General features: G+C 41.1%; 1 protein-coding gene across 1 annotated transcript in view; it reads left to right on the top strand.

Moving 5' to 3' along the window:
- The window catches only part of foxj3 (forkhead box J3), a 107,643-nt gene that overhangs the window by 27,241 nt on the left and 55,433 nt on the right, over positions 1-24,969 (top strand). The window contains exon 2 of the mRNA XM_019892406.1: positions 17,670-18,167. Coding sequence (XP_019747965.1) covers positions 17,847-18,167 — 321 coding nt within the window. The 5' untranslated portion in view covers positions 17,670-17,846. The remainder of the gene's footprint in view (positions 1-17,669; positions 18,168-24,969) is intronic.

Genomic DNA, 24,969 nt, shown 5'->3' with positions numbered 1-24,969 from the left:
GCAAGACTTACAAAAATTCTGACATCCAAGATTTTTGTCGTCGTGGTCGTGAAGCATCCCAGACGCCCGATCGTTGAGTATGTCACACTTCACGGCCTATGGCGCGTCAAGACAACTCAAAATCGACTACAAGACACAGCGTTTGTCTGCGACACATCTGTTGGCTCAAAATCGGGTTACATTTTTGTAGTCTGACATTGGCATAAGAGTAATAAGTGATTGCGGTTCCCCCCGCCTCTCTCCCACACAAACAAGATGTTGCATCCCACCCGAATAAAGTATTTTTAACAAATAATATGATAAGAATGCATTGTGGCTGCTTATTTTTCCAATTGTTTTAAATTCATGAGCTAATAAATATCTCATTGCATTAGGTCCAGTTAAATGTCACAATAAAATCGATTTTGCAATATTCAACACCCATATCGCATATATTTCCAATGTCATGGAGGCCTAATTGGCCCCATTATTGAATGAAAACAAAATGAATGGCAACAAAATGAATGGCACAGCAAGTAGTGGAGCAAGCAAACATAATTACGGATTTAAAAATAGCGGAGGTTGAAACCTCTAAAAACTGTTTAACAAGCAATATTTCCGCTCATCATTGTTGTCACACATTATCAACTTTATTCTAAAATGTATAAGTTAAAAGCATTTTTTGAAAATGGAAAACAGTTAAATTCAATTAATCAAACGCAACCTTGACATTTTCATTATCCAGGTTTGGAATTTGTTCAATTTAAGCCAAGTAAGGACAATAGGCTGCATTGACTCTTCATCAAAACCAAATGAATGGCGCTGCAAAGGTAGTTGTTTCAAAAAAAAAACAAAAAAAACGTGTGGTCATAAATCACGTTTTCATTAGTTGCATATGTGAGTCATGTTGACAGTTTTGAGAGGATTCCTGCCAGATTAAATCCTCATTGACATCGGTGTATCAATACGATGCATATTATCGAGATCTTGCCCCAGCCCTCGTCACGAGGTCAAAGTCTGCCATTGGCTAGCCAGTGTCTTTGTAGATTAGAAGACACAATTATAAAACGATCTTCCTGAAACTTCAAATCCCTTGCTCGGTGCTGTTGTGAAATATCTTGTGTAGACTGGATTATGGCTCAGAGGAAAGGTCATTGATTTATGGCCGGTAGCCGCCCCATAGCAATGTGCTTTGAAAGTTAAAATTTTTTTTTTTCCTGGGAAACGCACAATTGGTGACACATAAATGGGTTTTTTTTTTGTTAAACACAAAGAGCACTTTAGCAGTGAAACATATCTACAAGTACAGTGTACTACGATGATATCAGGAGCATTTTAAAAACAGCTTTACGCAGGAAATGCGTGTCACTTTGAAAGGTGTTAAAGAGAACTTATAAAATATTGAAGTGCTTAGCTCTGTCTGGCAGTAAATTTCCTGTTCATGATTCCTCAGAGATTGAATATTGATTTACAAGTAAAATGCTCTTAATTGTACCGCTAACACCAATCTTAAGCGACGCGCATATAAAACTCGTGTTATTTCAAGCCTTTAGCAACAACCGGCAATCTTTTTTTTTTCCTGTTCAGTCATGAAGAAAAGGAATGGCAGAGGCTACTGAGCAATAACATTTGCAGTAGTTAGCTTGGGTAACAATTTTACCAGTTGAACCTTTATATTAATCATCAGATTTCACCACTCCTGAATTGGGTGAACCTCGATCACACGTGTCAAAGTCAAGGCCCGGGGGCCAGATGTGGCCCGCCATATCATTTTAAGTGGCCCGCGAAAGCAAATCAAAGATGAGAACTTCCATGACACTTGCTAAAATGTGTGCCAAAATTCCAATTTTTCATCCGTAACAATAATAATCAGTGACATATTGTAAGCATTTTCTTCTTACCAAACCCCTCATTACAGTTACTGAAACAATAGTTGAATAAAACGCTATTCTTTACTTCTTTATATAGTTTCAGTCATCACGACGCCTCCAAGGGAAACGGTAATTATAACGTGGCCCGCAGTTTGCAAACACATTTAAAACAATCAATAAAGACCTCGATTGTACACTTGACAATCCGCTTGATGCTGAGTCTGTGCTACCCATTACGCGCTAGATGGATGGAAAGACTAATTACTCTATGTTCTGCAAGGGAAATAATCTCTGACTACGAGCTTTGATATATCGTGGAGTTCTCCTAAAGACCAAAATGGGCCACTGGCAATAAAGCTCGTTCAATACTGAACAGATTTCAACTTAAGCGAAGGGTTCAGCAACTCAAACCCGACTCGATCTTGCAGAAAGCGCACGAAGACGGGCTCCTCCAAGTTGTCACCAAAATACTCTGTCCGCCAGTGCATACACAAGTGGTCTATTTGTGATTCAGCAGCAGGCCTTCACTGGCTGCCAGGCTGGCAAGGAGTCAGCCTCTCATGGGGGCGCGAGGTGGGGGTGTGTGTTAATGCAGGCCCCCAGGCGGTGAGACCAAGGTAATTGGGTTCGTATGGTTGGTGTCAGGGCAGCCCCGCCACATGCTAAAACAAAGGCCAACTCCCAGCAAGCCATTAGGACCACAAGCACTCCTGATCACAGCTCTGATCCCCTTGAAAGCGTTATTCAATTACTGGAATGTTGGATGACTATTCTGTCTTCGTGATGACTTGCAGATTGCATCATGAGTGTCTTCTTTTTCTGGCGTGTCTCACCGCCTCTTCTGTTGTAGCTGAGTGTGTAAGCACTGTGGACTGGAGGCTCTCAGGTTTAGTCCCTGCTGCAGACCAGACAGAAATATGCATCTTAGAAATGGTTGCTGGAGAAACTAGCCGCTTATTTTGCATTGCCCCAATTCGTTTCGTTTGAATTAATTGGGACGTAACACTGTGGCACAGTACTCACTACTTCTCCTCAAAGTGTAAATTGAATTTTTCCTCTTGGGGAAAAATCAAAGCATTTCATATTCAGAAGTATCGCATACTGTTTCCATCCATCGTCAGCGCCTGACCCACCACTCATTAAATCGTCATGTCGCAAAAACCCCTTATGGATCATCAAAGACCCATTTTGACCAAGCAATAGGTAGGCCTGTCACGATAACAATTTTTAAAATACTTTTCCAAAAACTATTATGACAACCGACAGTATTGTTGCTTTTTTTTTTCTCACGCCACTGATATAATGATATTACAGCGTAATAATTCAAGTACATTCTTTTTTAGGAGCAATCCACTTTTAATTTCTCAAAAATATTTAGCACTGCTATTGAAATGGAGTACTCTAAATATTTTACATAAAAAAATAGAAAATAAAAAAAGACTTGGGTTCTGCTCATAAATATTGCACTTGAATATTTACACATAAAAGCACGTGTGTAGTGGCCGAGTCTCCTTCAGAATGTCCTCTTTCACCAGTATATAAGGCTAGAATGGCTGCGTGGAAATTTATTATTTTTTTTTTTCAGGGCAATTCTGACTATCAAAAAAAAAAAAAAAAAGGCTGGTTTCTCAGCGGTGCTGAATGTCTGCATCTCTTTCACTATAAAGCGACCAAAGCTGTCTGTGGGGCGTTATAATTGCAAGCTGTCAGTAAATGGAAGGCCTTTCCGTGTCCCGCTGTGTTTTTTTTTTACCACTTGAAGAAATCTGGTGGGATGGTTGCCTTTTAAAATTGACTTTGAGGTCTGTTGTGTTGTGACTTTCTTCATACAAATGCGACATGCCAGCTCAATGATGCTGGCTTGACTCCAAAATATTCATTGTATTCATTGAAAGTTGAATATTCATGGATATTCAATGAGTATCTGAGAGTATGGATATTTTGACTCCTTATTGCTGCTAAACAAAAACAAAAAAACAAAAATAGATCTCTGAAACTTTTTAGAGAACATGTAAGAAATTACATTTCATGAAAACTTTTGTTGAGGTCATGTGATCCGCAGGGTCAATTACAATGTCATATTATAGATGAAAAGATGAAGTTACTAAGAAAATGTGTCTTTTCAATGAATCCTTGTTGAATTCCTTTCCCAAGAATACCCGTTTTGTGACGATTGACCCAGTAGTTTCTGAGACCCAAGCGTTCAGAAGAAGTCGGCCACACCCCTTTTTGCCCAAAATGTTAACATTTGGCAGGCTGTAGCTCCCAAATCCCTTTTCCGATTGACCTAAAATTTTATATTTTGTGTTGGCAACCTTAACAAGTACAGAAGGTTCATTAAAATCAAACTCTGCTTGATCAAAATCTTCCGATTTTTTTTGGGTGGGGGGGCTCAGGAAGAGGAAAGAAATTTCATCTGTGCTGTATGCTGCACATAGAGCACATTTGACAATAAAGTGGACCTGAAGCTAATACTCGCACCTTTTCATTGGGTTGGGTTTATAGATTCGCCTGCGACTCCAGCAGTTGGCAAACAGTCTCAAGTCTTCTCAAAGAGCGGCAGAGGAGTGACAAATAGTCGCTACTCTTTGCTATACTGTCCACTATTGCAGCTAAATGTCGGCATCTGTCTTTCGCAAGCACTTTTCCAAACATCTGCGTGTTGTCTCTAAGCATCACTAAATGTCGCTAACAGGGATGGGCGATATGGCGGAAACGTGTGTATCACAATTATCAGTCTTTCATATTGAGCAATAACAATAAATGTCTTTGTTTTCTTCATCTCTGAAGACAATTTTTGTCTCTCCATTTAGCCGTTTTTTGCATTCAGGTCAGCAAAGCTTGCTTGATTTTGAGGCCTCTTCAGACAGCCTGAAGTGTCTCACTTGATCCGCCGCCAACTACCCCCCCTTTTCCCACTGTCACCCTGTCTTCTTTGCCTGCTAGCCTCACCACCACGTACAGCTGTACTTAGAAGACGATCTGTGTTTGGCTCTTGATTGATGAGACAAAGGGGTCTTTTTTTGCCTTTGGAAGAATTGGTGTGTATAAAGGAAATGGTGGTTTTATCTTTGCTCCCTTTTTCTTTTTATTTCAATTATTTTATTTATTTCTTTTTTGGACAGGTCGTTCTTGTCAGCGTTTAACTGCCGCACAGCCACGGTTGTGCTCCCAATTGATTGGCAGAATAATTATGGACCTGATTTGCTCGACCACAGGCGCTGTGGGAATGACGGAGTAGGGGAGCGATGCATGATTTTTTTTTTCTTTACGCGAACAGAGAAATCTGTGGGTATCACTGACGCATGGTCTAGATTGCTGTGTGAAACAAAAAATGAGCAGAGGACCTGCACAGTTTCCCGCAGCAGAGAAACTAGCATGTACTATATCTGCCTCTCCCACTCAGATAATTAGATAGCGTCTGGCGCAATGTACGTAATAGTTGTCGGATGGTGACAAATGTTTTCAACACAACAAGGCAGAAGAAATAACTGTCATCGTCCTGCCTCTGTTATGTTTATGATACTACCAAGGCCAGACTTTTCTGAGCAAGACTTTAGGTAATTTTATTTGATCATGTAATACTTAATCTTGAATAACAAGTCACAAAACAATTATGAAAAAGTTAAATAAACTGATCAATAAAAATATTAAATAAATGCCTTTTTGAACTTAATGTATTTAGAAGGGCTGGGCGGTATGGCTGAAAAATGGTCCACATTAGTATTTCATATCAGTCAATTCTGATTTTTTTTAAACCTATTTTTAATAAATAAATGACAATCAACCGCTTTTGTGTACATTGTAAAGTGGTATAATGTGCAAAGTTTCTCCTCCACCAGTGCATTTGCGTTCGATGCAGGATTGTTGATAGTTACATGAACCTCCATTCAATGTCAAAAACCTAAAAATGAACCCAAATTGCCAATATCGGCTTCATTTTATACTACACGTTTTTTTCTTTTTGTAATTGTTATTATGATCATTATTATCATTATTATTATATTTAATAGCGCTGGAGTTAGTGACGCTAACAGAGAATTGTTCGGAGGGAGAGGCAACCTGATTTATACTCCTAAAATACCTCTGCTTTGCCTGACGTAAAGAAGCCTCGCTAAACTGCATCGTCAAAGAGTTGAGAGAGCGACAGACAGGTTCCTGACAGGTTTGGCACATCCAAACGACTTCACTTCAAATAGAAGTTGAACGAGTGTAAATTATTTGGTGACAAGCGAGCTTCTTCCCCACTGGTGCGTCGGTCGCATTTAACGACGTCATAAATCAGTAGTGTGGTTTCAAGATAGGAGAAGTCACGCACGTACCCAACAACTTCGTAGCTGCCTGGACTCTTCATTTTAGCCTACAGAAGCATATCCGCAATGATATAAATGTATTGTTTACCATTGAACAAATCAAATGCACTCTAACAGAGGATGCCCTCATTCTCTGTTGAAGCTTATATGGCCATGATAGTGAATTTGAAAATTAATGTTTTTTAAATTATTTCTTTGTTCTGTATACATTTTATTGCTTGTAGTTTATTATTATGACTCACATTATTTATTGTATGCCATTATTATATGTCATTAAACCTTTATGACTTGAAGACACAGCCCCGCAATGGAAATAACCTTTCAAGGACTTTTTAATGGAGTCCTTTAGCGCCATTATTTGATCATATGATATATGCGAAATAATTCAAAAATGATAACATAACGGAATGAAAATATTTAATTTTGGAATATTCATCATCCATATTACAGTTCGTAATATTTATGAATTAAGGGTGACATAGCAACTGGTGGATTTTTTTTTTCTTCTCAGAAACGTCATAGCTAAAAATTACAACGCACTATAAAATCCGGATTGAGAAAGCCTTTAGAAGTCAAACTTAAAAACAAAAAGGTTAATATCCCCAAAACCTGATGTGCTCAGAAAAAACAAAAGACGTTTTTTTTTTTTTTTTAAATCGGTGTCAAAAATACATTTCGGGGCCACATAAAGCCATCTCTGATTAAATTGTGCTATTGACCAGTGTAATTAGTTCCAAAAATATTCAATAGCTGCAGCCCTTGTGTGCACCTCTCCACAGCCGCAGCATTGCAGGATGCCATTAACACACTATGTTCTGCTCAGAAACTTCCTTTGAACATTGTTGATGGGTCGCCTCCATGAGTACATTTTTATTCAGGACAAGCGACTGTGACGAAAATGCTGACTTTTACCGGCAGTAGAAGAAAGGAGTCCCACAGCTGTGCTTTCGGCGCCAAAAAGATGAGCAGTGTGCTGCTTAGCCACGTAATTGACATATCCTAAAATACAAGGCAAGAGCGGGATATGAATGCCTATTTCACAGGGACGGGTTTCGTGGCGCCATTAAGCCCTCCATTTAAAAGGCAGCCCTGACATTAAAAGCTATTGCTTTGGCAAAGCCCTGATTCCTTCTTTGTGTTTGTATGAAAACGCGGCTTAGCTTAGCTTGCTGTACGATAGTTGCGCTCAAGTGCACTTGCGGTACGCAAACACGTTGCTATTTTAGTCGCGAAGAAGCTCGAAAATACTTTGCCCTGGAGGGCTGGAAAAAATGAGGAGTGACTGAGGGGCAGGTGAGCCAGTTTCCCACCCCTCCCTGATTATCCCCTTGCAATTGCTAGGAAAACAAGGGCTTCTCCCACACAGTAGGTGGAAGGTATGACCTAGGTTTCAGGGGTGGGTGAAGATAACAAAGGCTTGTTACCAGGTTACATCACATCACCTTTTTTGTTGTGGGCACGCGTGCCAACATCTCAAGGAGCGATAGAAGGTAGGAGCGCTTAGCGATCCCCCTCCCTCACGCCAAGTTGCCATCACACCACAGGAAGATTATTGTCATCATAATCGCACCCCTTTTTCCTTTCACTGCGTGGTTTCCTTTGTGCACACCGTCTGAGCGAGCATTTAACAATCACTTGTCTAAATATTTACTGTCTTAGCGACATTATTATTAATGGAGCGTCTGTCATGTGTGTCGTCCTGTCTTTGCGGTGCCAATGCAATGTTGTGTTTGCATGTTGTTATCTGTGTATCTCTCACAGAGTGTGTGTGTGTGTGTGTGTGTGTGTGTGTGTGTGTGTGTGTGTGTGTGCGCGCGCGCGCGCGCACGCGTGTGTCTGTTTGCATAAATGCTTGGATGTGAACTTGAGTAGCCTTAGGAAATCATGGCGTGTGGTATTTGAGCAGAGCTTGATGTAGTCCTAAGAAGTTCCAAGCAGATCATAAATAAGACTATCTGTAATATATTATTATTATTATTAGTAGTAGTATTTTGTAACGTGACAATGTTTTGACTGTATTGCGGAAAAATTGTGAAATTGCCCGAGGTTTCCTGTCCTCGGCTAATTCGTAGTGTCGCTACACAGTATGTGCATATTTTGCTAAACATAGTCTTCCTCTGTGTAACGTGCATTTAGTGAAGGAAGTTTTGACTTGACTCACCTGTTCCATCGGGGTCATTGTGTGGCCACGACAGCATGGAAACCAAACATCTTCAGTCAGTTTATCACATAAAAGCACCAAGAGTCATGAAGCGATACGAACTGATCAGTTGTGCACTAATATTGCTCAGCTCCAAATATGCAAATGATGTTGAGTCTCAAAGCTGTATTGAAGAATGAATTTAAGATCATTTTCCAAACTGTAACCATTTCAGACTAGAAATTTGAGTTTCCATTGTATTTATTTGCCGTTGCATGTTTTTTTTGTTTTGTTTTGTTTCTTTTTTTTTTTTTTTTTTTTTAACTGCGGATCTTCAGTTACTTTGTGGCTAACCCATGCCTGGTGTTACAGTTGATCACTCTTAACCATGAACTGTCGGCCAATTGTTGTACAGATGGTAAGGAAGCAATGCTAACGCATTCACACTAACAAACAAAATTTATTCCACCACCACCCTACTTCAGATTCAATGCCCAGGTAACCTTGCCAGTAACGACCCGGGAAATCTGAACTGCTTATAATGTGACATCTGTGTCATACTCCCATGAGGTGGCTGAAAGCGATTCAATTGTGACAAGACAATTCAAAGTAGCCCTTCAAAAGGTCCCATTGAAATAGGCTCATTTAGTCGGGCTGTATGATGCACCTGGACTGCTCTGTTTAGGGAGGCCTGGTCATAATATTTGATAACAACTGGACAATAGCTCATTCTTAGTAAGATCATAGGTGCAATGAAATCATTCATGTGAGATGAGTTGCAAAATGATGGAAAATAGAAACCGCTGCTGTCATGCAAATGGAGACAAAGGAAATAATAATCCTGTTTATTGGAGTTCTGAACCTCCACCTTGCATCCCTTTTCTGTAGCTCTCTCTTCTTTAGGTTCACGAGTGGTCTGGATCTGACTTAAAACAATACTCACAGTCTTACGTTTTTTTTTTTATCCTTTTAAAGCAAGGACTAATATTACAGCGTCTTACTGAGTCACTTAGAATAGTAGAAGTAACATTCTTTGTCTCGAGCTATGTTCACACTGCCGATCAATTCCGATTTTGTCTACATTTGCGACATGTATCTTTTTTTCAGAGCAATTCATTGCTTTTGTTTGTTTAAAAAAATCTACGAGGATCAGAAGACGATCTTGAAATAAATAATTGCATCTGAAATCACAATCACAATATCGAGGCAAAGAAATTGCAATTTGATCTGAACTGCTCCAGATAATTTTGCATATTTGTATGTATTGGTTGTTTTCTTTAATTGTGACTTGATTGTGGTGCAGTTAAAAGGTGGATTAAGTATGGTAAATTCCTACCAGATCCCAAACGCACAGCCCACCACTACAATTTGTAGGTGATACGGTAAGTGCAGCCCTCGTTGTTGCTGCGTTTAAAATGTGCATTTCACCCAGGGTTGGAAGCGCATACTAAGTCGAAATACGAATGGCGCAATCGCTCAGAACAAGGAAGAGCCGCAAAGTCGATGACGCAGATGGCGACATAATGATGTTAACTCAGCATGCTTGTGTTGAGTAATCCCAGCAAGTTACTCAGCCCTATCTTGCCTCATTGACTATTCTTCAATCAAAGGAGGCCGGGCGGCCAACGTCACCGCTTTGACAGGTTGAGTGAGACCCTTCGTGACGCAAGCACATAATGCCTGCTTTGTCGTCATTCTACAAATATTGTCAAGACATGTTGGGAAAAGATCTAGGTCAATTTGAAAGTTGGCATTCAAACCTAAAGGATCAAGAAGTTAAACCTATTTTTTCCCCTTGACTGTAGTTACTGTGGCACGCTCAACTCTGTTATATTGCCATCAAAGTAGTTTAAGACACATTTGTGGGTTCACGGTGCCTGTGGGGGAGTAATGCCTGAACTCATGACCCTATTCAGTGCCCTGTTTCTATATCGGCTCACTACTACCATCCATACACGCTCTTGTGATTTTCTGCCTGCTTCCTATACAAAGACATTCCCCCCCAGTTGTTCACGAATGATCTACCAAGCTCTCCCTTATTTCCCCAACTAGCAATCGTCTCTTTTATAATCAGTTGCAGAGTGGTTTACCCACTTTAGACAAATAAACGACTCCCGTTTCCTATGAAAAGAATGGTTTGTAATTGTAATTTAATCAGTTCATTAATTGTATCCTTCACACTTGAACATTAAAGAGTGCTTAGCGTCAAACATTTTCATCAGATACCGGGAAAAAAAAAATGTGTTAATGGGATCTTGGCAACAAAAAAAGCGTATCACTTTTGTGAACATCGACAGTGCACGTCTGTTATAATGGAGGGTGTGCAGAAGCATGTTTTTACTGGGAGAGGTTTTGTTTTAATAAACTGAATTCTGACAACTTTGGTTGATGAATATGAAGTTTTCAGCCAAATTATTAAAATGACTGTTTTTAGATTTCTTATCAATTCTAATACTGGTCAAAATCAGGTGCTTACATGAAACAGTAATTATGAATTATTCTACTTTCCATGAATGCCATACAATGCAGTGCTTTCACAACGTGAACTTGGTGGAACCCTTTACTTATACCTTGCCACACGTTGTGACTTACAAAATGAGAGGAACACACTTGTAAGTCATCACTTTGTCATAGGAAGCCATAATTACTTTTACACACGCCTACGTAAACGTTACAACATGCAGAGATTTTTGCGAAGCGACAGATTTATGTTTCTGGCGCAGAATCTATCTAATAACAGTTGATTGTGGTGCACTTTAATATAATATTTTGCCCTAGACAACGGAAATACACGGTTATCAAATGACAGCAATGATGTGGGATTCAGTTGTTACCAGGAAATAGAGTTGCCGACTTAGCAATACAACTCTTCTCCATGCGCCTTCCTCCTCAATACACCTTGGACTTCTTTTTCAACCACTCCTCTGCTTTCCTCAGTAGACCAGGGGGGCCTCTGCACATCCAACAACCCGACGGGGTGATGAAGGCAGTGGGGGGTCGTTATTGCCTGGTGGTGGTGTGTGTCGTAATTCCTGCCAGTACCCGAGGCCCACTAATTAAGACGGTGAACTTGGCCTTGCCGATTACGAAGCAGCTGGATCATTAGCGAGGCGGGTCAAATGGCAGGCATCCCCATGTAGCAGGGCACGGTGCCTTTCATCAACTTGTGCCTTTGCCAGCTCACCTCCTGCAGCCACTGGAATTGTATATTTGCCTTTTTTTAAATTTTTTATACTGGGTAATGGAAGGGCTTATATTAGGGCAACTGAGGGTAAAATGTTGCATGTAGTGTATCATAACTACAATTAGTTGATACACAGAGCATTTTGTGCAGTACATTTAGTACTTTTTATGGCTGTTAAACCTCTGTTCACAAACTGAAAGTGGGTGTTTTCAGTGTTAACACAACTAGCAAGGTTAAAATGTAGCCTGAGTTCACTAATCCTCGCCTTTCATGAACAAGCACCAGCGAAATGTTCAAACATGGCCACTCGAATCGCATGCCATTAAGCAAGTGCCTAGTTATGATAATTATTTCGATATTATCTTTTTATGCGATTTTGATCTGGAAAAGCTATTATGGAATAATCCAAAAGTAAATGAAAAGTTTTCAAGTTACATGTTAAATATTATGGTATTTGGATTACATTACTAAATTACATTACTAAATACATTTGGAAACAATACATTACAGGTAACTTGTAACACTAGCCCTCCCAACCTTGCTTATAATTAATTTAAAAAAAACACAGGTAAAGCACAGTCTTCAACTGTGCCTCTCGTTACTCATGAAAAATTGTAAATATGAGTGTGAAGACGATCCACAGGGTGCACACTCAAGCTTTATATAATGTTTTTTTATTTGCAAGAGTGGGCAAAAGAATCGTGTTGGAACTCTGCGGGAGCAGTCTGTGATTTATTTATTTTTTCTCTACCTTTAAATGCCAACATAAGAGTCAAGGAAGATGTCCTTTGTATGGAATAATTTCACACAAGAAATGTAGTGTTGTAAAGATCCATTTAACCTCTCCATCTGTACCAGAAGACAAGTCGTGACCACATCGAATCTGTCGCAACGTCTTCCTTGTTGGAAAATCTGCAGATAAACAAGCTACATTCTCGCCACCTCGACTTTGAAGAGTTCGACCAAAGATCGTATTGATCTCAAAGCATGCAAGCTCATAGTGAAAAAGTGGTCATTAATCTGAATATTTTTTTCAGTAAGCAGTCACTAAACCAGACACAAAGATTGTTATGGATAATTTCTGCTGTGTGCACACAGTGTTAAACTTCAAGAAAACAAGAGAATTTGAGGAAGAAGATGTTAGTTACGACAGGCAAATGCTCCACCTCATTAAATATTTCCAGGAGCTTGACCTAGCCTTGTCGCTTTTGGAATTCTGTTGACATGGAAAAATAATCCATAATCATCTGCTCATGTCAGTACCCATAACAGATATTAAATTGGCTGCTGAGCCTCCGCTAACCTCCCACTCTTTGAGATCAATGGACTTGGCAAGCGCAAACTTCTCTGACCAGCTGACGGCAAAGCAGTTTACTTCATTTTGAAATGTCTTCCTGCTGTGTGCCTTATAGAAGCCTGGTAGATAATTATTTCTATGATATATGACACCCATTTCCACTGGCGAAATTTGACTCTTTAATGTAGCACATTTTATCTGTCAGCCAGTCGACAATATATAATATTCTTATCTTCTGTAGGGCAATACAGTTTGTGGTTATTATTATTTTACGAAATTGAAAGGACTATTTATACTTTAATATGAGAATGATAGCCATAATCGAATATTTTTATATGACAACGATGATTCGGTGAGGGAACTTTTGAAAGTTTGAAAATGGACGCATTCTAAAACCACTGAAAGGGAGGATGCATGTTTCATTTATGAATAGCAGAACACAGGGCTGTTGTTTCGTATGTCGCTCAAGATAATCAGCTGGATACTGAGTAGATATTTTTTAGCTCCTTTTCACTTTTGGAAAGAAGGTCAGAGCAGGAACAAACTGATGTAGCGATGCTAGGTAGCTAGTTATCTGCCACCAATAGTGAGGTTTTCGCTCCCCCGTTGATGCCCCCCCCCACCCCCCCAAAATTTTCAGATGATTTTTGTATTGCACACGTGGAAATGGAGTCATAGTCAACTGACTTTGTTCGCTGTTTTTTTGCCAGGTGAACAGCAGAACACAAAAAAACAATGATCACTCATGCACCTCATGTCATTCCACCAGGCCCCCCCTCTTAAAGGCACATCATTCATGCTTTTCTCACCTATTACGTGGAGGGTCGGGAACAGCGGTTCACTATATTCCCAAAAAGCCAAGCAAATGTATGCCAAATAGAACATCAAAATCACTTTCACAATTTGCAACTAAGAGTATATTCAGTCATGTGCGAGGCTCATTTTAAATTGGGATGGAAAAAAAACAAAAAAACAATTCCGTCCACTTTTTAACGATCATTCTCTACAACATCAAGTATAACTTTGATCTGTAGCCAGCCTTGATCTTCTTTATACCTGATGAGTCAGAAGGAGGTGTGTATTTACGTCCCTTTTACCTACGTTAACTCCGCAATGAGCTCCCTGATCTGGGTGTTCATAGCTCCTCTGTTATTTTCACACTACCCCGTCAGATGCTAATCCTCAGCCCAAAAGAGCGACTCATGATAAAGTTACTAATCAGGCCTCTGGCTGAGGTGTCTGAGAACTTGATTATGGTGTTGTAACCGTGCACACTGGCACTTGGTTCATAAGTGTGTACTGTACTCAGCTTAGCATGTACTCTGTGGACTGGAGTTCATTTAGTTGACTGAAAGTTTTGCGTCTGACCCCTGACTGGGTTGGTTGCTTTTCACTAGGTCTTAATACCCCCCCCCCCCCAAAAAAAACCATAAATCAGATTACAACAATAATGCAAACAAATATATAACTTTTCAACCATGATCCTGATTGAATTGCTTTTCAACACAACCAAACCTCCCTGGTGTGATCTTTTTAAATACACATGTAATTCTCTTTATTTTATGTTAATTTAGGCAGTAAATTGGGAATGGGATTGGCATTAAATAGCTGAACGCTTCTGTTTTTTGTTTACGATCTACCAAACTGCTGCTTTGGTGTGAGATGAGTTGAGTTGAGTTCACTGCCACCATCTCAGGCTCATATCACAAATTGTTTGCTGGCAAGTCAAAGCAAAATTTGAGCCAATAGACTGATTGGATCTCTAAAAACTTTTATGTGGGATCACTCATAAGTCAAGGTACCACTGTAGCGGTCGACTAAAATGGACTTAAGAGAGCTTGTGGTTAATCGCCCTTGATGGATGATTAGGCAGACAGGGGAAAACTCAAATTGGACTCTGAGCTTTAGATGGCGTACTTTGTTGACCTCAGCAGCGTAGGTGGCACAAGGCTTTTTCAGGTGGGTAAGAACCTCTCTTTCAAGGTCCTTGGAGGTAAGTGAAGGAGTTGAAAAATGTCATTTTGATGCAGGGTATCAGAGTGAGTCAGCATCGCGTTCGCTGCGGCACTTTTGAATCACCGTTAGCAAATTCTCTGAAAAGACTGGCATACAATTTCACATGTGCACAAAGACTTTTTTTTTTTTTTTTTTTTTTTTAGATGATAGTGTTTGGCTTATTGAGGACTCTCAGAACAGTTTATTGCTAGCCCGACACATGTGAAAATGAAAAAGAAATCACAGAAAATGCTGACAGTTTGTTGTTGCCATCAACCAGTTCAAGGTGTCATCCCACTCCTTTCCCCCCCTGCACCGATACCCATCTTCACCTACATTTAGAATTTAGGGCTTATCTAGTCTGCCTCTCTATTTTCGGACAAGCAGGGCAGTGTGCCAGAATGGACAACGAGACAGGCTGTTGCAGACACACATTGGGTGGAGGACAGTTTGCAAGACGACACTGCCTGCCTTGTTTATGGCAGAGGCTCTGCAAAGGCGAGTGGGCGGGCAAGCTGGAAGGCAGAGCAGACGGAGGGGGAAAGGGGGCTTACTAGCCACAAGAGAGTCAGAATTCTTCCTGAGCCATTGCCCCATTTGGCTGGCAGTTGTGAAAACAATTGCCCAGCATTTACTCTCTCTCTCTCTCTCTCTCTCTCTCTCTCTCTCTCTCTCTCTCTATGTCTCTCTCTCTATGTCTCTCTCTATGTCTCTCTCTATGTCTCTCTCTTGGTGCAGATGGAGTCCGAGCTATGAGTCAGCTCTGAGAGTAGTAGGTGGAAGAGAAGGTGGCGGTCTCATAATCTGCTGCACGGCCAGTTAAAGCATGTGCGGACAACATGCAAACAACTTCTGTTTTTTGCTCACTTAAAACATCATCGAAGTCCAATACAAAACACACGTGTTGTATTTTTAAGATGGAAAAAACAACCACGTTGAAATGGATTGCTGTGTTAACATCCATCCATCCGTTTAATATTGTGCTTGTCCTTATATGGGTTGCGGGTAAGCTGGAGCCTGTCCCAGCTCACTTGGCGAGAAGCTGGACTGGATGCCAGTCAATTACAGGGCACATTTAGATAAAGAAACATTCAAAGTCACATTTACACCTATGGACGATTTAGAATTCTCAGTGAACCTGACATGCATGAGTTTGGCAGATGCGGGAAAGCCGGAGTACCCGGACAAAAAAAAAAAATGCAAATAGCATAGATTCGAACCCCAAACCTCAAAACTGAGGCATTCATGCTCACCACTAGATCAATGTGCTGTCCGTATGTAATTTACGCAATACTCTAGATCAGTGGTTCTTAAACTTGTTCGAGGTACCGAACCCAACCAGTTCATATGCACATTCACCGAACCCTTCATTCATTCATTCATTTTCCGAACCGCTTGATCCTCACTAGGGTCGTGGGGGGTGCTGGAGCCTATCCCAGCCGTCTTCGGGCAGTAGGCGGGGGACACCCTGAATCAGTTGCCAGCCAATCGCAGGGCACACAGAGACGAACAACCATCCACGCTCACATTCACACCTAGGGACAATTTAGAGTGTTCAATCAGCCTACCATGCATGTTTTTGGAATGTGGGAGGAAACCGGAGTACCCGGAGAAAACCCATGCAGGCCCGGGGAGAACATGCAAACTCCACACAGGGAGGCCGGAGCTGGAATTGAACCCGGTACCTCTGCACTGTGAAGTCGACATGCTAACCACTGGACTACCGGGCCGCCCCCGAACCCTTCATTAGTGAAAAATATCTATACTTTTTTTTACAAATTCAAGATATAAAAAGCACATTTATTAAAAACAGAAAAAAGTAAATACATTTTTTTTTGTATTCCCCATGTCCATTCAGTTTCAATAAGTGTTCCTTCAGTTTTGCCTGTGTGAGACGAGTTGCTCAACTTGGCATGACAAATCATGCAGATAGGACGCTGAGTTCCATCACATTGCGTGATGCATGTGAATACACGTTGTACATATTCGTCCGACCACTTACTTTTTTTGCTCGACATCGTTAGCATTTTTAAAAATCACGTCACATACTATCATGACAGGCATGCGGTGATTACTGAGTGAACCAAATTTCCCACAGCACTGATTGGTCAAGCAATGTCATGTGATCATCTGCAGCCAGTGATGGCCAAATGGCCGTGTCGTAACTAATTGGGATGTTGAGTCAGGTGTGTCTTAAACTCCATGGCAGAGGCTCCGTCGAACCCCCCCGTCAAACTCCTGAGACCGATTCACCAAACCCTAGGGTTCGGTCGAACCCAGGTTAAGAAGCACTGCTCTAGCTAGTGATCGACATTTACTCTAGTCACCCACAATGTCGAATTCCAGCTTTTATTCCATGGTATTTACATGTCGATGTGTTAAACAACTCAGGATCGAGCAAGTTTTGGTTGAAGCCACCCACTTTTCAAGGGAACAGAAATATTGGAATGGGGTTTTGAACTTAAAGTGAAGTGGTTGTAACCCTTACTTGCGATCACTGCATCAAGCCTGTGACCTCTTGACTTCACCAGCCTGTTGCATTCTTCATTTGAAATGCTTTTGTAGGCCTTTATCGCAATTCTTGTTTGTTTTTGTGGGCTTCTCACTCCAGTTTCTTTTTCAGAAGGTAAAATACAGACATTACAGGGTTACGGTTCAGTAATTGACGTGGCCAGTTTAAGTCCTTTGTTGTTTTGGCAGGGTGTTTTGGGTCTTGTTACATGATGAAGCTTCTCTCCATTTTCTAGTAAATTGCCAGACAAAATGCTTTTGTAGACTTCACAATTAATTCTGCTGCTAACATCTTGAGTTCCATCATCAAAACAAGTAGTCAGTTCTTACTACAATGTACAGTTAACTGATACAAGCATGTTGTGTTCTGTTTCCACAGCCTCGCTTTGGAGAGGCATGCTGATGTCCTGATCTGAGGGCCCAGACTTCAGTTCATCACCCCTACTTGCTCCTCTCCCCAAGAGTCAGTGGAGCTCCAACAGAGGCCACCGGTTTACCTCCAGGCTTTAGGGTTTACCCCCCTCCCCCCCTCCCTGCTGCCCGGCCTGTCGTCAACATGACGTCGGAGCTGGAAAGTAGCCTCACCTCCATGGATTGGCTTCCTCAGCTTACCATGCAGGCGGCCATTCGCAAAGCCGATGGCCAGCACGGCCACGGGCCAGGCATGGGCAAGAAGAGCGCCCTCCTCGATCCCAACACCACGCTGGACCAGGAAGAGGTGCAACAGCACAAGGACGGCAAGCCGCCCTACAGCTACGCCAGCCTCATTACGTTCGCCATCAACAGCTCGCCAAAGAAGAAAATGACATTGAGCGAGATCTACCAGTGGATCTGTGATAACTTTCCCTACTACAGAGAGGCGGGAAGTGGCTGGAAGGTAAGAAACAGTACTTGGGTCCTTGTCATTCTCTTGTACAATATATACATTCAAATGCCCCCCACCCCCACCCTGCAAAAAAAACAAAACAAAACAAACCCAAAATGTTCTGCAGACGCAGGCCTAAAAAGACAAAATGTAGCTTTTCTAGGGGTGTTCCGATGCTTCCAAATCCGATGCCGACCTTACCGATCACATAGATTAGCTAGCTGCACATTTATCAATTTTAGAGCTCCTCATAAAATGAATATTTGAATAATTGAGTACTTCGCTTAGTGTTTCGATTCAGTAGTTCTTTCAAGTTTTACAGTGCAGAAAATGCACAAATATTATGATTCAGTTCCTGGTTTGGTCTGTAATGTGCAGTGTTAAGGAAAGGAGGAGGGGACGCTACACTGCACACAGGCTGGTCTCGAGTTCAATGCAGGTTGCAAAGTACGAGCTGTGAGTTTTTGGTTTTTGTGGTCGGCAATGAAAGGCATTGATCAATATACCGATGACTTACTTTTCGACAAAAACTGTCCGGTCGGGATCGGTGGCCGTTTGACTGACTGTAGCACCACTAAGTTTTACATAATACATCGAACAATTTAACAGTAACATGCCGTCATGGTAATGTTTGGAAAGTCCTACTTGACTTGACATGATTTCAGTTGAGACAGTTGGTTTTGAAATGAGAATGATTTGAAAGTCCACCAGCATCACGGAACAGATTATGTTCCATGTTGTAGTCAGAAGTTGCCAGTGTTTGGAAGAAAGTTTCTATATTTTGACCTCAAATGACTGTTTTGTGGGCTCAGGACAACAAAGTGATGTACGAATCATCACCAATCAGCGTTGCCGCTTAGGACAAAATGTGTCAAGAAACTACAAGTGTCACCAAATCACGCAAAGTGGCTCACTTTGCCAAATGAAAAACTGATGCAGCCAGGCAGACAGACCCATGTAAAGTGTGAAACTTCAGGATTAGTATTCAGAGAAGTGGCTTCTGTCCGTGCTAACACGCACTAAATAGCCCATTCATGGGTGGTATTATTCATTGCAGATGCCTTGATAGGAGAAGGCCATTATGCAGAAGGAGAGAGCCAATGCTGTGTCATCATCTCAAGGAGCTTGTGATATACGGAGATGAAGCTATGCTGATTGCCTTTTAAAGGGCCCAGATGGAAATTGATATTAGAATGAGTTTTCCAATCAGTCGACGTTTATTGGAAATAGAATCTTAGGCACTGCTTTATTGCAGTCAGACAAGATGAATGAAGCCCATTTCCTGAGGCGACAAGATCTGGCGCATGTATCGACGGCTATATGGAGGTGCCTTTGTCTGTGTGTAAGTGAGGGGCGAGATTAGAATGCATATGTTATTTTTAATGGTTTGACTCTTGCATTGGGGGCTTGGGATTTTGTTTTCTTGTTTCTTCTACCTTCATGCTCGCTTATTTAACGGTTGTCAACTTAACGCAGCCAGACAGACAACACACTTGTTGCAAATAGGACAAAACGTTGCAAGGAATGACACTAAATGCACTGCCTACTGGACTTGACATGGCTTGCTTTTGACAGGTTTACATACATGATGGTTCTGTGGTTCTTCTGTTTGTCTATTTTGTTCATAAAGTGGTGAGGTGACCGGAATTTGTCAGTTAAAATTCGCTTTAGTCCACAAGCAACTGATCCCAAACAGGACATTTAAACATGCTCTTTCCAGAAATATGCAAGCCATCTTCGTGGAAATCAAAGCTATGAGCTTGTGCTTAACATAAGAACGTAAGCATATCCAGTACATGTATATAAGAGAAAGAAAGATTGTGCTATGTATATCCACCTTAATAATTTATCTTCCTATAAATGCTATTGTGGGTTGAATTCAATTATTTTGCATGGATAATCCATTCAATACTGCTTCCCATTGAGTCTTGAATATGTAATCATTTTGACTAATTACTTATGTCAAGTTTAATTTTTTAAAATGTATTACCATTTGGAAATGCACAGAACAGGCAGTAAATGAAGAAATGAATGGATTTTATTTTTGCACAGTTTACACAGATGGAAAAAAGAAAAGTAAAACAATTGGTATGCTGCAAATACTAAGTACCTCATGACGCTATTCCACTGGTTCGTTTTAGATTTAAGATGACGAGACGTACTGTTGTGTAAACTACTCCCTGCAGGAATCCACAATTTCAAAGCTCTCCTTGGAATTGAAAGCAGTTCGCGAAAAATAAGGGCAAGGTGCAGAATTAAAATCCCCCCCACCAAAGCGTGTTTTACTTACTATAAGTATTCCCTTTTTTGAATGTAACTACTGAAACAAATGACATTTTCTGCAACATTCAAGTTTATTGTGGTGAACCTGTCCCTGTCACTTGTGAACAAAAGGTACAATGGTTATCTTGTACGACACCATTGTTTAAATGTGTACTTCAGAAGTGTTTACTTTTGCTCTTCTAATTACAACAGTATCCAGTCCTTCCGGTCCTCCCTGCCCTTCTTACGATGCTTTACGCACGGAGCTCAGCTTGTTTGTGTGCGTAATGATTGGAAGCACGCGTGCCTGGTGTCTGGGTGTGGTGAATGTAGGTCGAATGTAGTCATCACCCCTCCGCTCTCCCCGCAGACGTCAACCGCTGGAATTTGGGACCAGTCACGCGCATGTTAACGCACTAATCGGAACACCGCCTCATTAAAGACTGCACCTTCAACAAATAATCACTCAGGAGACATGTTCAAATAATTCTGGAAAATCTAAAACTGTGAAGGTCACCTTTTGGGGAGGCGCGATCTGAGAAAGTTTTTACCTTTTTGGATATTTTTTTTCTTTGGCACGTCGCCTCGCCCTTTGCAGTTCTAAGCAGTCTTTAGAGTGTGTGATTCAGGTCTGCATCCCTCTTCTGTATGGCACGCATTGCTTTTTGGAGGGTGGCCAACTAGCTTGAGGATATTTCAGATTTAAGGATTCCTAGAGACTTCTCCATGAAAACTCTCTGAAATGGAAATATTCCGTATCGACGTGTTAGTCCTACCCCTTAAAAAAACAAACAAAAAAAGTAATAGTTGGCCCGTGACATCTCAGGAATTTGAAATCCACTGAATGTGTTTTACCTAAACATCACGTGCTTGTTGGGAATAATTCACATTTTCCATCTCATATGGCTTCTGGTTAGATTAATCCAAGAGTCGTGTACATGTCTGAGTACGGTGCTGTGGGCCCTCTAATGTGGAGCAAAATTAATTTCTGTGACATCAGTGGACTTATTTTGTGATCAGTTTGATGTCAAATTCCTCTTTTTTTCCCCTCTTTCATTCTTCCTGTCAACATTTTGTTGCGTTAGTTAGCTTATTGTATTGAGCAGCCCAGACAAGAGACCCTAAACCACATTGCTAATTTGCATAAAACACCAAGCCAACCCTGGAAAGTCTAATTATGCCAAAAACAAGCAGTTGGCTTAGTGATGAAACACAGCTCACTTTCCAGTCTCCATGCTTTTGTTATTGGGCTGCAACTAATGATTATTTTTGATAATCAATGAATCGGTCCATTATTTTTTGGGATTAATTCATAAATCAGATCAAAAATTTTTTTTTAATTCATCACCCCCCCCCCCAAACATGACATTTCAAATTGAATATTTACAGTCGAGTGGTTGAAATTCCATGAATTTTGTCGATTTAATTTCAATACAACCACTCAGACAGTTAAAGTGTCCAAGAGAATTATAAAATGTGCTCTCAAGTGACTTTTAACACTTTAGATTTTTCAATAATTGTTTCAAAAAACAGACCACATGGGGACTGACCATTATTATCTGGAAAAAATACGCAATCAACCATATTTAGATGTATGAGGCTTCTGCCGGACTGCAACGATATGAATAGGTGTACGACAGCTCTTGCAGGGTTTATCCTTATATTGTGCTTGTGTCACTTTTACAGTATAAAGTTCCCGGTGAGTGTTTGCCGCATTGCAATACTGTGTCGGTTCTGTCTTTGTTCAGCATATATTTGCTGTGCCAGCTGCAAAGTGTTTTTTAAACCCTCTCCTGAATCTTATGAACCACAGGGCCAAATGTATTGGCAACGTCACAACCTAAAGCTTCTTAAATTGATAGCTCAGCTGGCCTGGCCCGATTGATTTTTGAAGTCTTTGTAGTTACTAAGAAACACACGCAGGCTCGTCTATCTGAGTCACTAACTGTGCTCTATCTTTAATTATCAGACCAGGTTATGCAGTGTGAAAACGTAAGACTGACCTTAAAAAAAAGTTTAGACAGCTTCACATGGACTGTCAAATGTTGACCTCCACTGTCAATTCAAAGCCTCTCTGAAATGCTTGGAGGCTCACTTGGGTAAAACTCACGTAAATCCCACATCCCTGCTTGCTTCTCTTCCAGGTGAAAATCTGGAGCACATTTCAAGCAGTTTGACAACCTGGAGGTTGTTGCTCTGTGTTTAATTTTTATGATTTCTCTTGGGTACCTGTACTTGAATGAAAATGAGCCAAAATGTAGATTAGCTACGATTGCCCAACAAATACCAAAATATCCCTCTGCTTTTGGTGAAGTCCAACTCTCATACCTGATGTCTCACAGTAAAATATGGCTTTGGTCTGTAAATGGTCCGATGTGCAAAGATAGGACCTTCTGCAGGGGCCCTGGACATGTGCTCCCTTCTCATTATAAAATGCAAATACACACAACCCTAAACAGATCAAAGGTTCAACTTCCCATTAGATCTGAGGCTTCATAATGGCCGCCCTGGGCAGTTGGCTACATTTAATGGAGAATTTTGGTTAGCAACCAGACCTTGAGGACATTACTAAGGAGATAATATTCCCGCCTATGACTAGCTTCAACGTGGAAAATCCCTGTTCCTGTTGCGTATTTAAATGCGATAGGGAAGGAAGCATTCAAATGTACGTACCTGACTGATCTTTCCACTACCAGCTCAGGTTTTCGGGGCCTGTAATCTCTAAAGTGTAAAATAGCCTGATCCCTCCATCGTCAAGTTTAAAATCTGACATGTCTCTCTGAACCTCTTCCAAGTGTGAAAAGAGAAAGTGAGAGGTTGTGCTTTGATCGTCATTTGCCAGTTTGGTAGAGAGTTAAGAGCTAAAACTACTCTTCTGATTGATAGACTGCTTCGAACTAAATCCAAAAGGACTTCTGCCAAGAAGGTGCTTTCCTGATTGGTGATCACTACAATCGCCTGCAGCATTTGAAATTTTTTGTTTTACCTGGCAACCTATTTTGTTTGAAATGACAGCGAACAAAAAACTGTTATTTTGGTTGTACATGATCTTTTTCTTTTTTTTTTTTTTGAAACTGATTTCCATTTTGTGCATTTGATTACATGGCAGTCAATGTCTTGAAAATAAATAAAATCAATGCTGTCTTAGTCATTCATTAACATGACAAAGACTGTTTCTCACTAAAAATGATGATTGTTTTGGTCATTTGTCTAGCCTTACATTAGTTTTGCTTTAGAATTGTGTGACAGTGCCTTACATCCAACTTTTCAAAAATACATTTTTCCTGGTTTTGGCCCAACCAGCCATCCATTTCCTGTAGTGCTTTACTGTTTATAGGTGTGCTGGACCTTATCAAAACACAATGGCAGATTTTGGGCGAGAGGCGGGATACATACTACAAGGACACAGATAGACACACAATCATTCATGCTCAGATTCAGACCTATGGACAATATCGAGTATTCAGATAAAGCTACAGTTTGATTTTGTAATATGGGAGCAAAACGGAGTAACTGCAGAAAACTAGCACAAGCACAGGGAGAATATGCAAATTCACACCGGAAGCCAACCCCCCAAACAAAACAAAAAAAGTATCCTGGTGAGTGAACACTTTTGTCTCATCCCAAATTCCATGGTGCAGCATAAGAGCCTAGGTGGCGGTGGACAGGAACTGACTTTGTCGGCTTGTGGGAGGGGTGGTGACTCACTCGGCAACCGGCTTGATCCTGCCGTGCAGTAGGTTCCCATGTCAGGAAGCTCCAGCCTGGCCGTCCGCCCACCAGCCTCACCTTGCGCCCGCCTACCGGCGCCCCACCGCTCACGCTTGGGTCCTCGGAGTGGGCGGGGAGAGCTGGCAGGCCTTGGCACACACACTTTTTGGCAAGGAGCCGCTGTCCCCACACTCTGCTGAAGTGCTAACTCTAGCGCAGATCATAAAAGGCCCGAGGCTGCTACCGCTTCCTCCTGTGGCCTGCAGGCCTGCGTAGAGTTGTTGGCTTGAAAATTTTGCTGCTTTTGTGACAGTCCTTTTACTTTACCTCCGAGCTATGCTTACTGTTACAGTACCATTCTCAGACTCTGTATTTATTGACGTACGGTCCGGCAATGCTCTCTAAAAACCATTGACAAGTGTCACCAATTGATTCTGCGATGTCCCTCCTCGGTGATAGCGCATATGTTCAAGTCAGTGCATAGCTCATAGTCCAAGACACACCCCTTTGCTCTGAAAGAAGCCTCAATGTTTATTCCTACATGCATTCTTTGTTACGGCTTCGGGCATTTCGAAAAACACTTAATCAGTTTGTATTGTTGAGACATGCCTATTTATTTGACAATTACAGAGAAGTATGAGAGAGACAGGTTGTTGGATCTCTCCTTGAGTAGTAGTAAGCCAGTTAAAGTTGGTTTCCGTCATGTTGCAAACAGTCTGACCTGGATGCTATTTGTGAGTGTTTAGCTGGCTGTCACAAATGAGATGTATGACATTGACATTCATGTTTTATGTCTCGACTTTTTTGGGGCTGGATTTATGCTGCAGTTCCAAGTGTCCAA

Source organism: Hippocampus comes, unplaced genomic scaffold, assembly GCF_001891065.2.
Source record: "Hippocampus comes isolate QL1 unplaced genomic scaffold, H_comes_QL1_v1.1 scaffold137, whole genome shotgun sequence".
Classification (NCBI taxonomy): Eukaryota; Metazoa; Chordata; class Actinopteri; order Syngnathiformes; family Syngnathidae; genus Hippocampus; species Hippocampus comes.
This window is presented reverse-complemented; position numbering and strand designations above follow the sequence as displayed.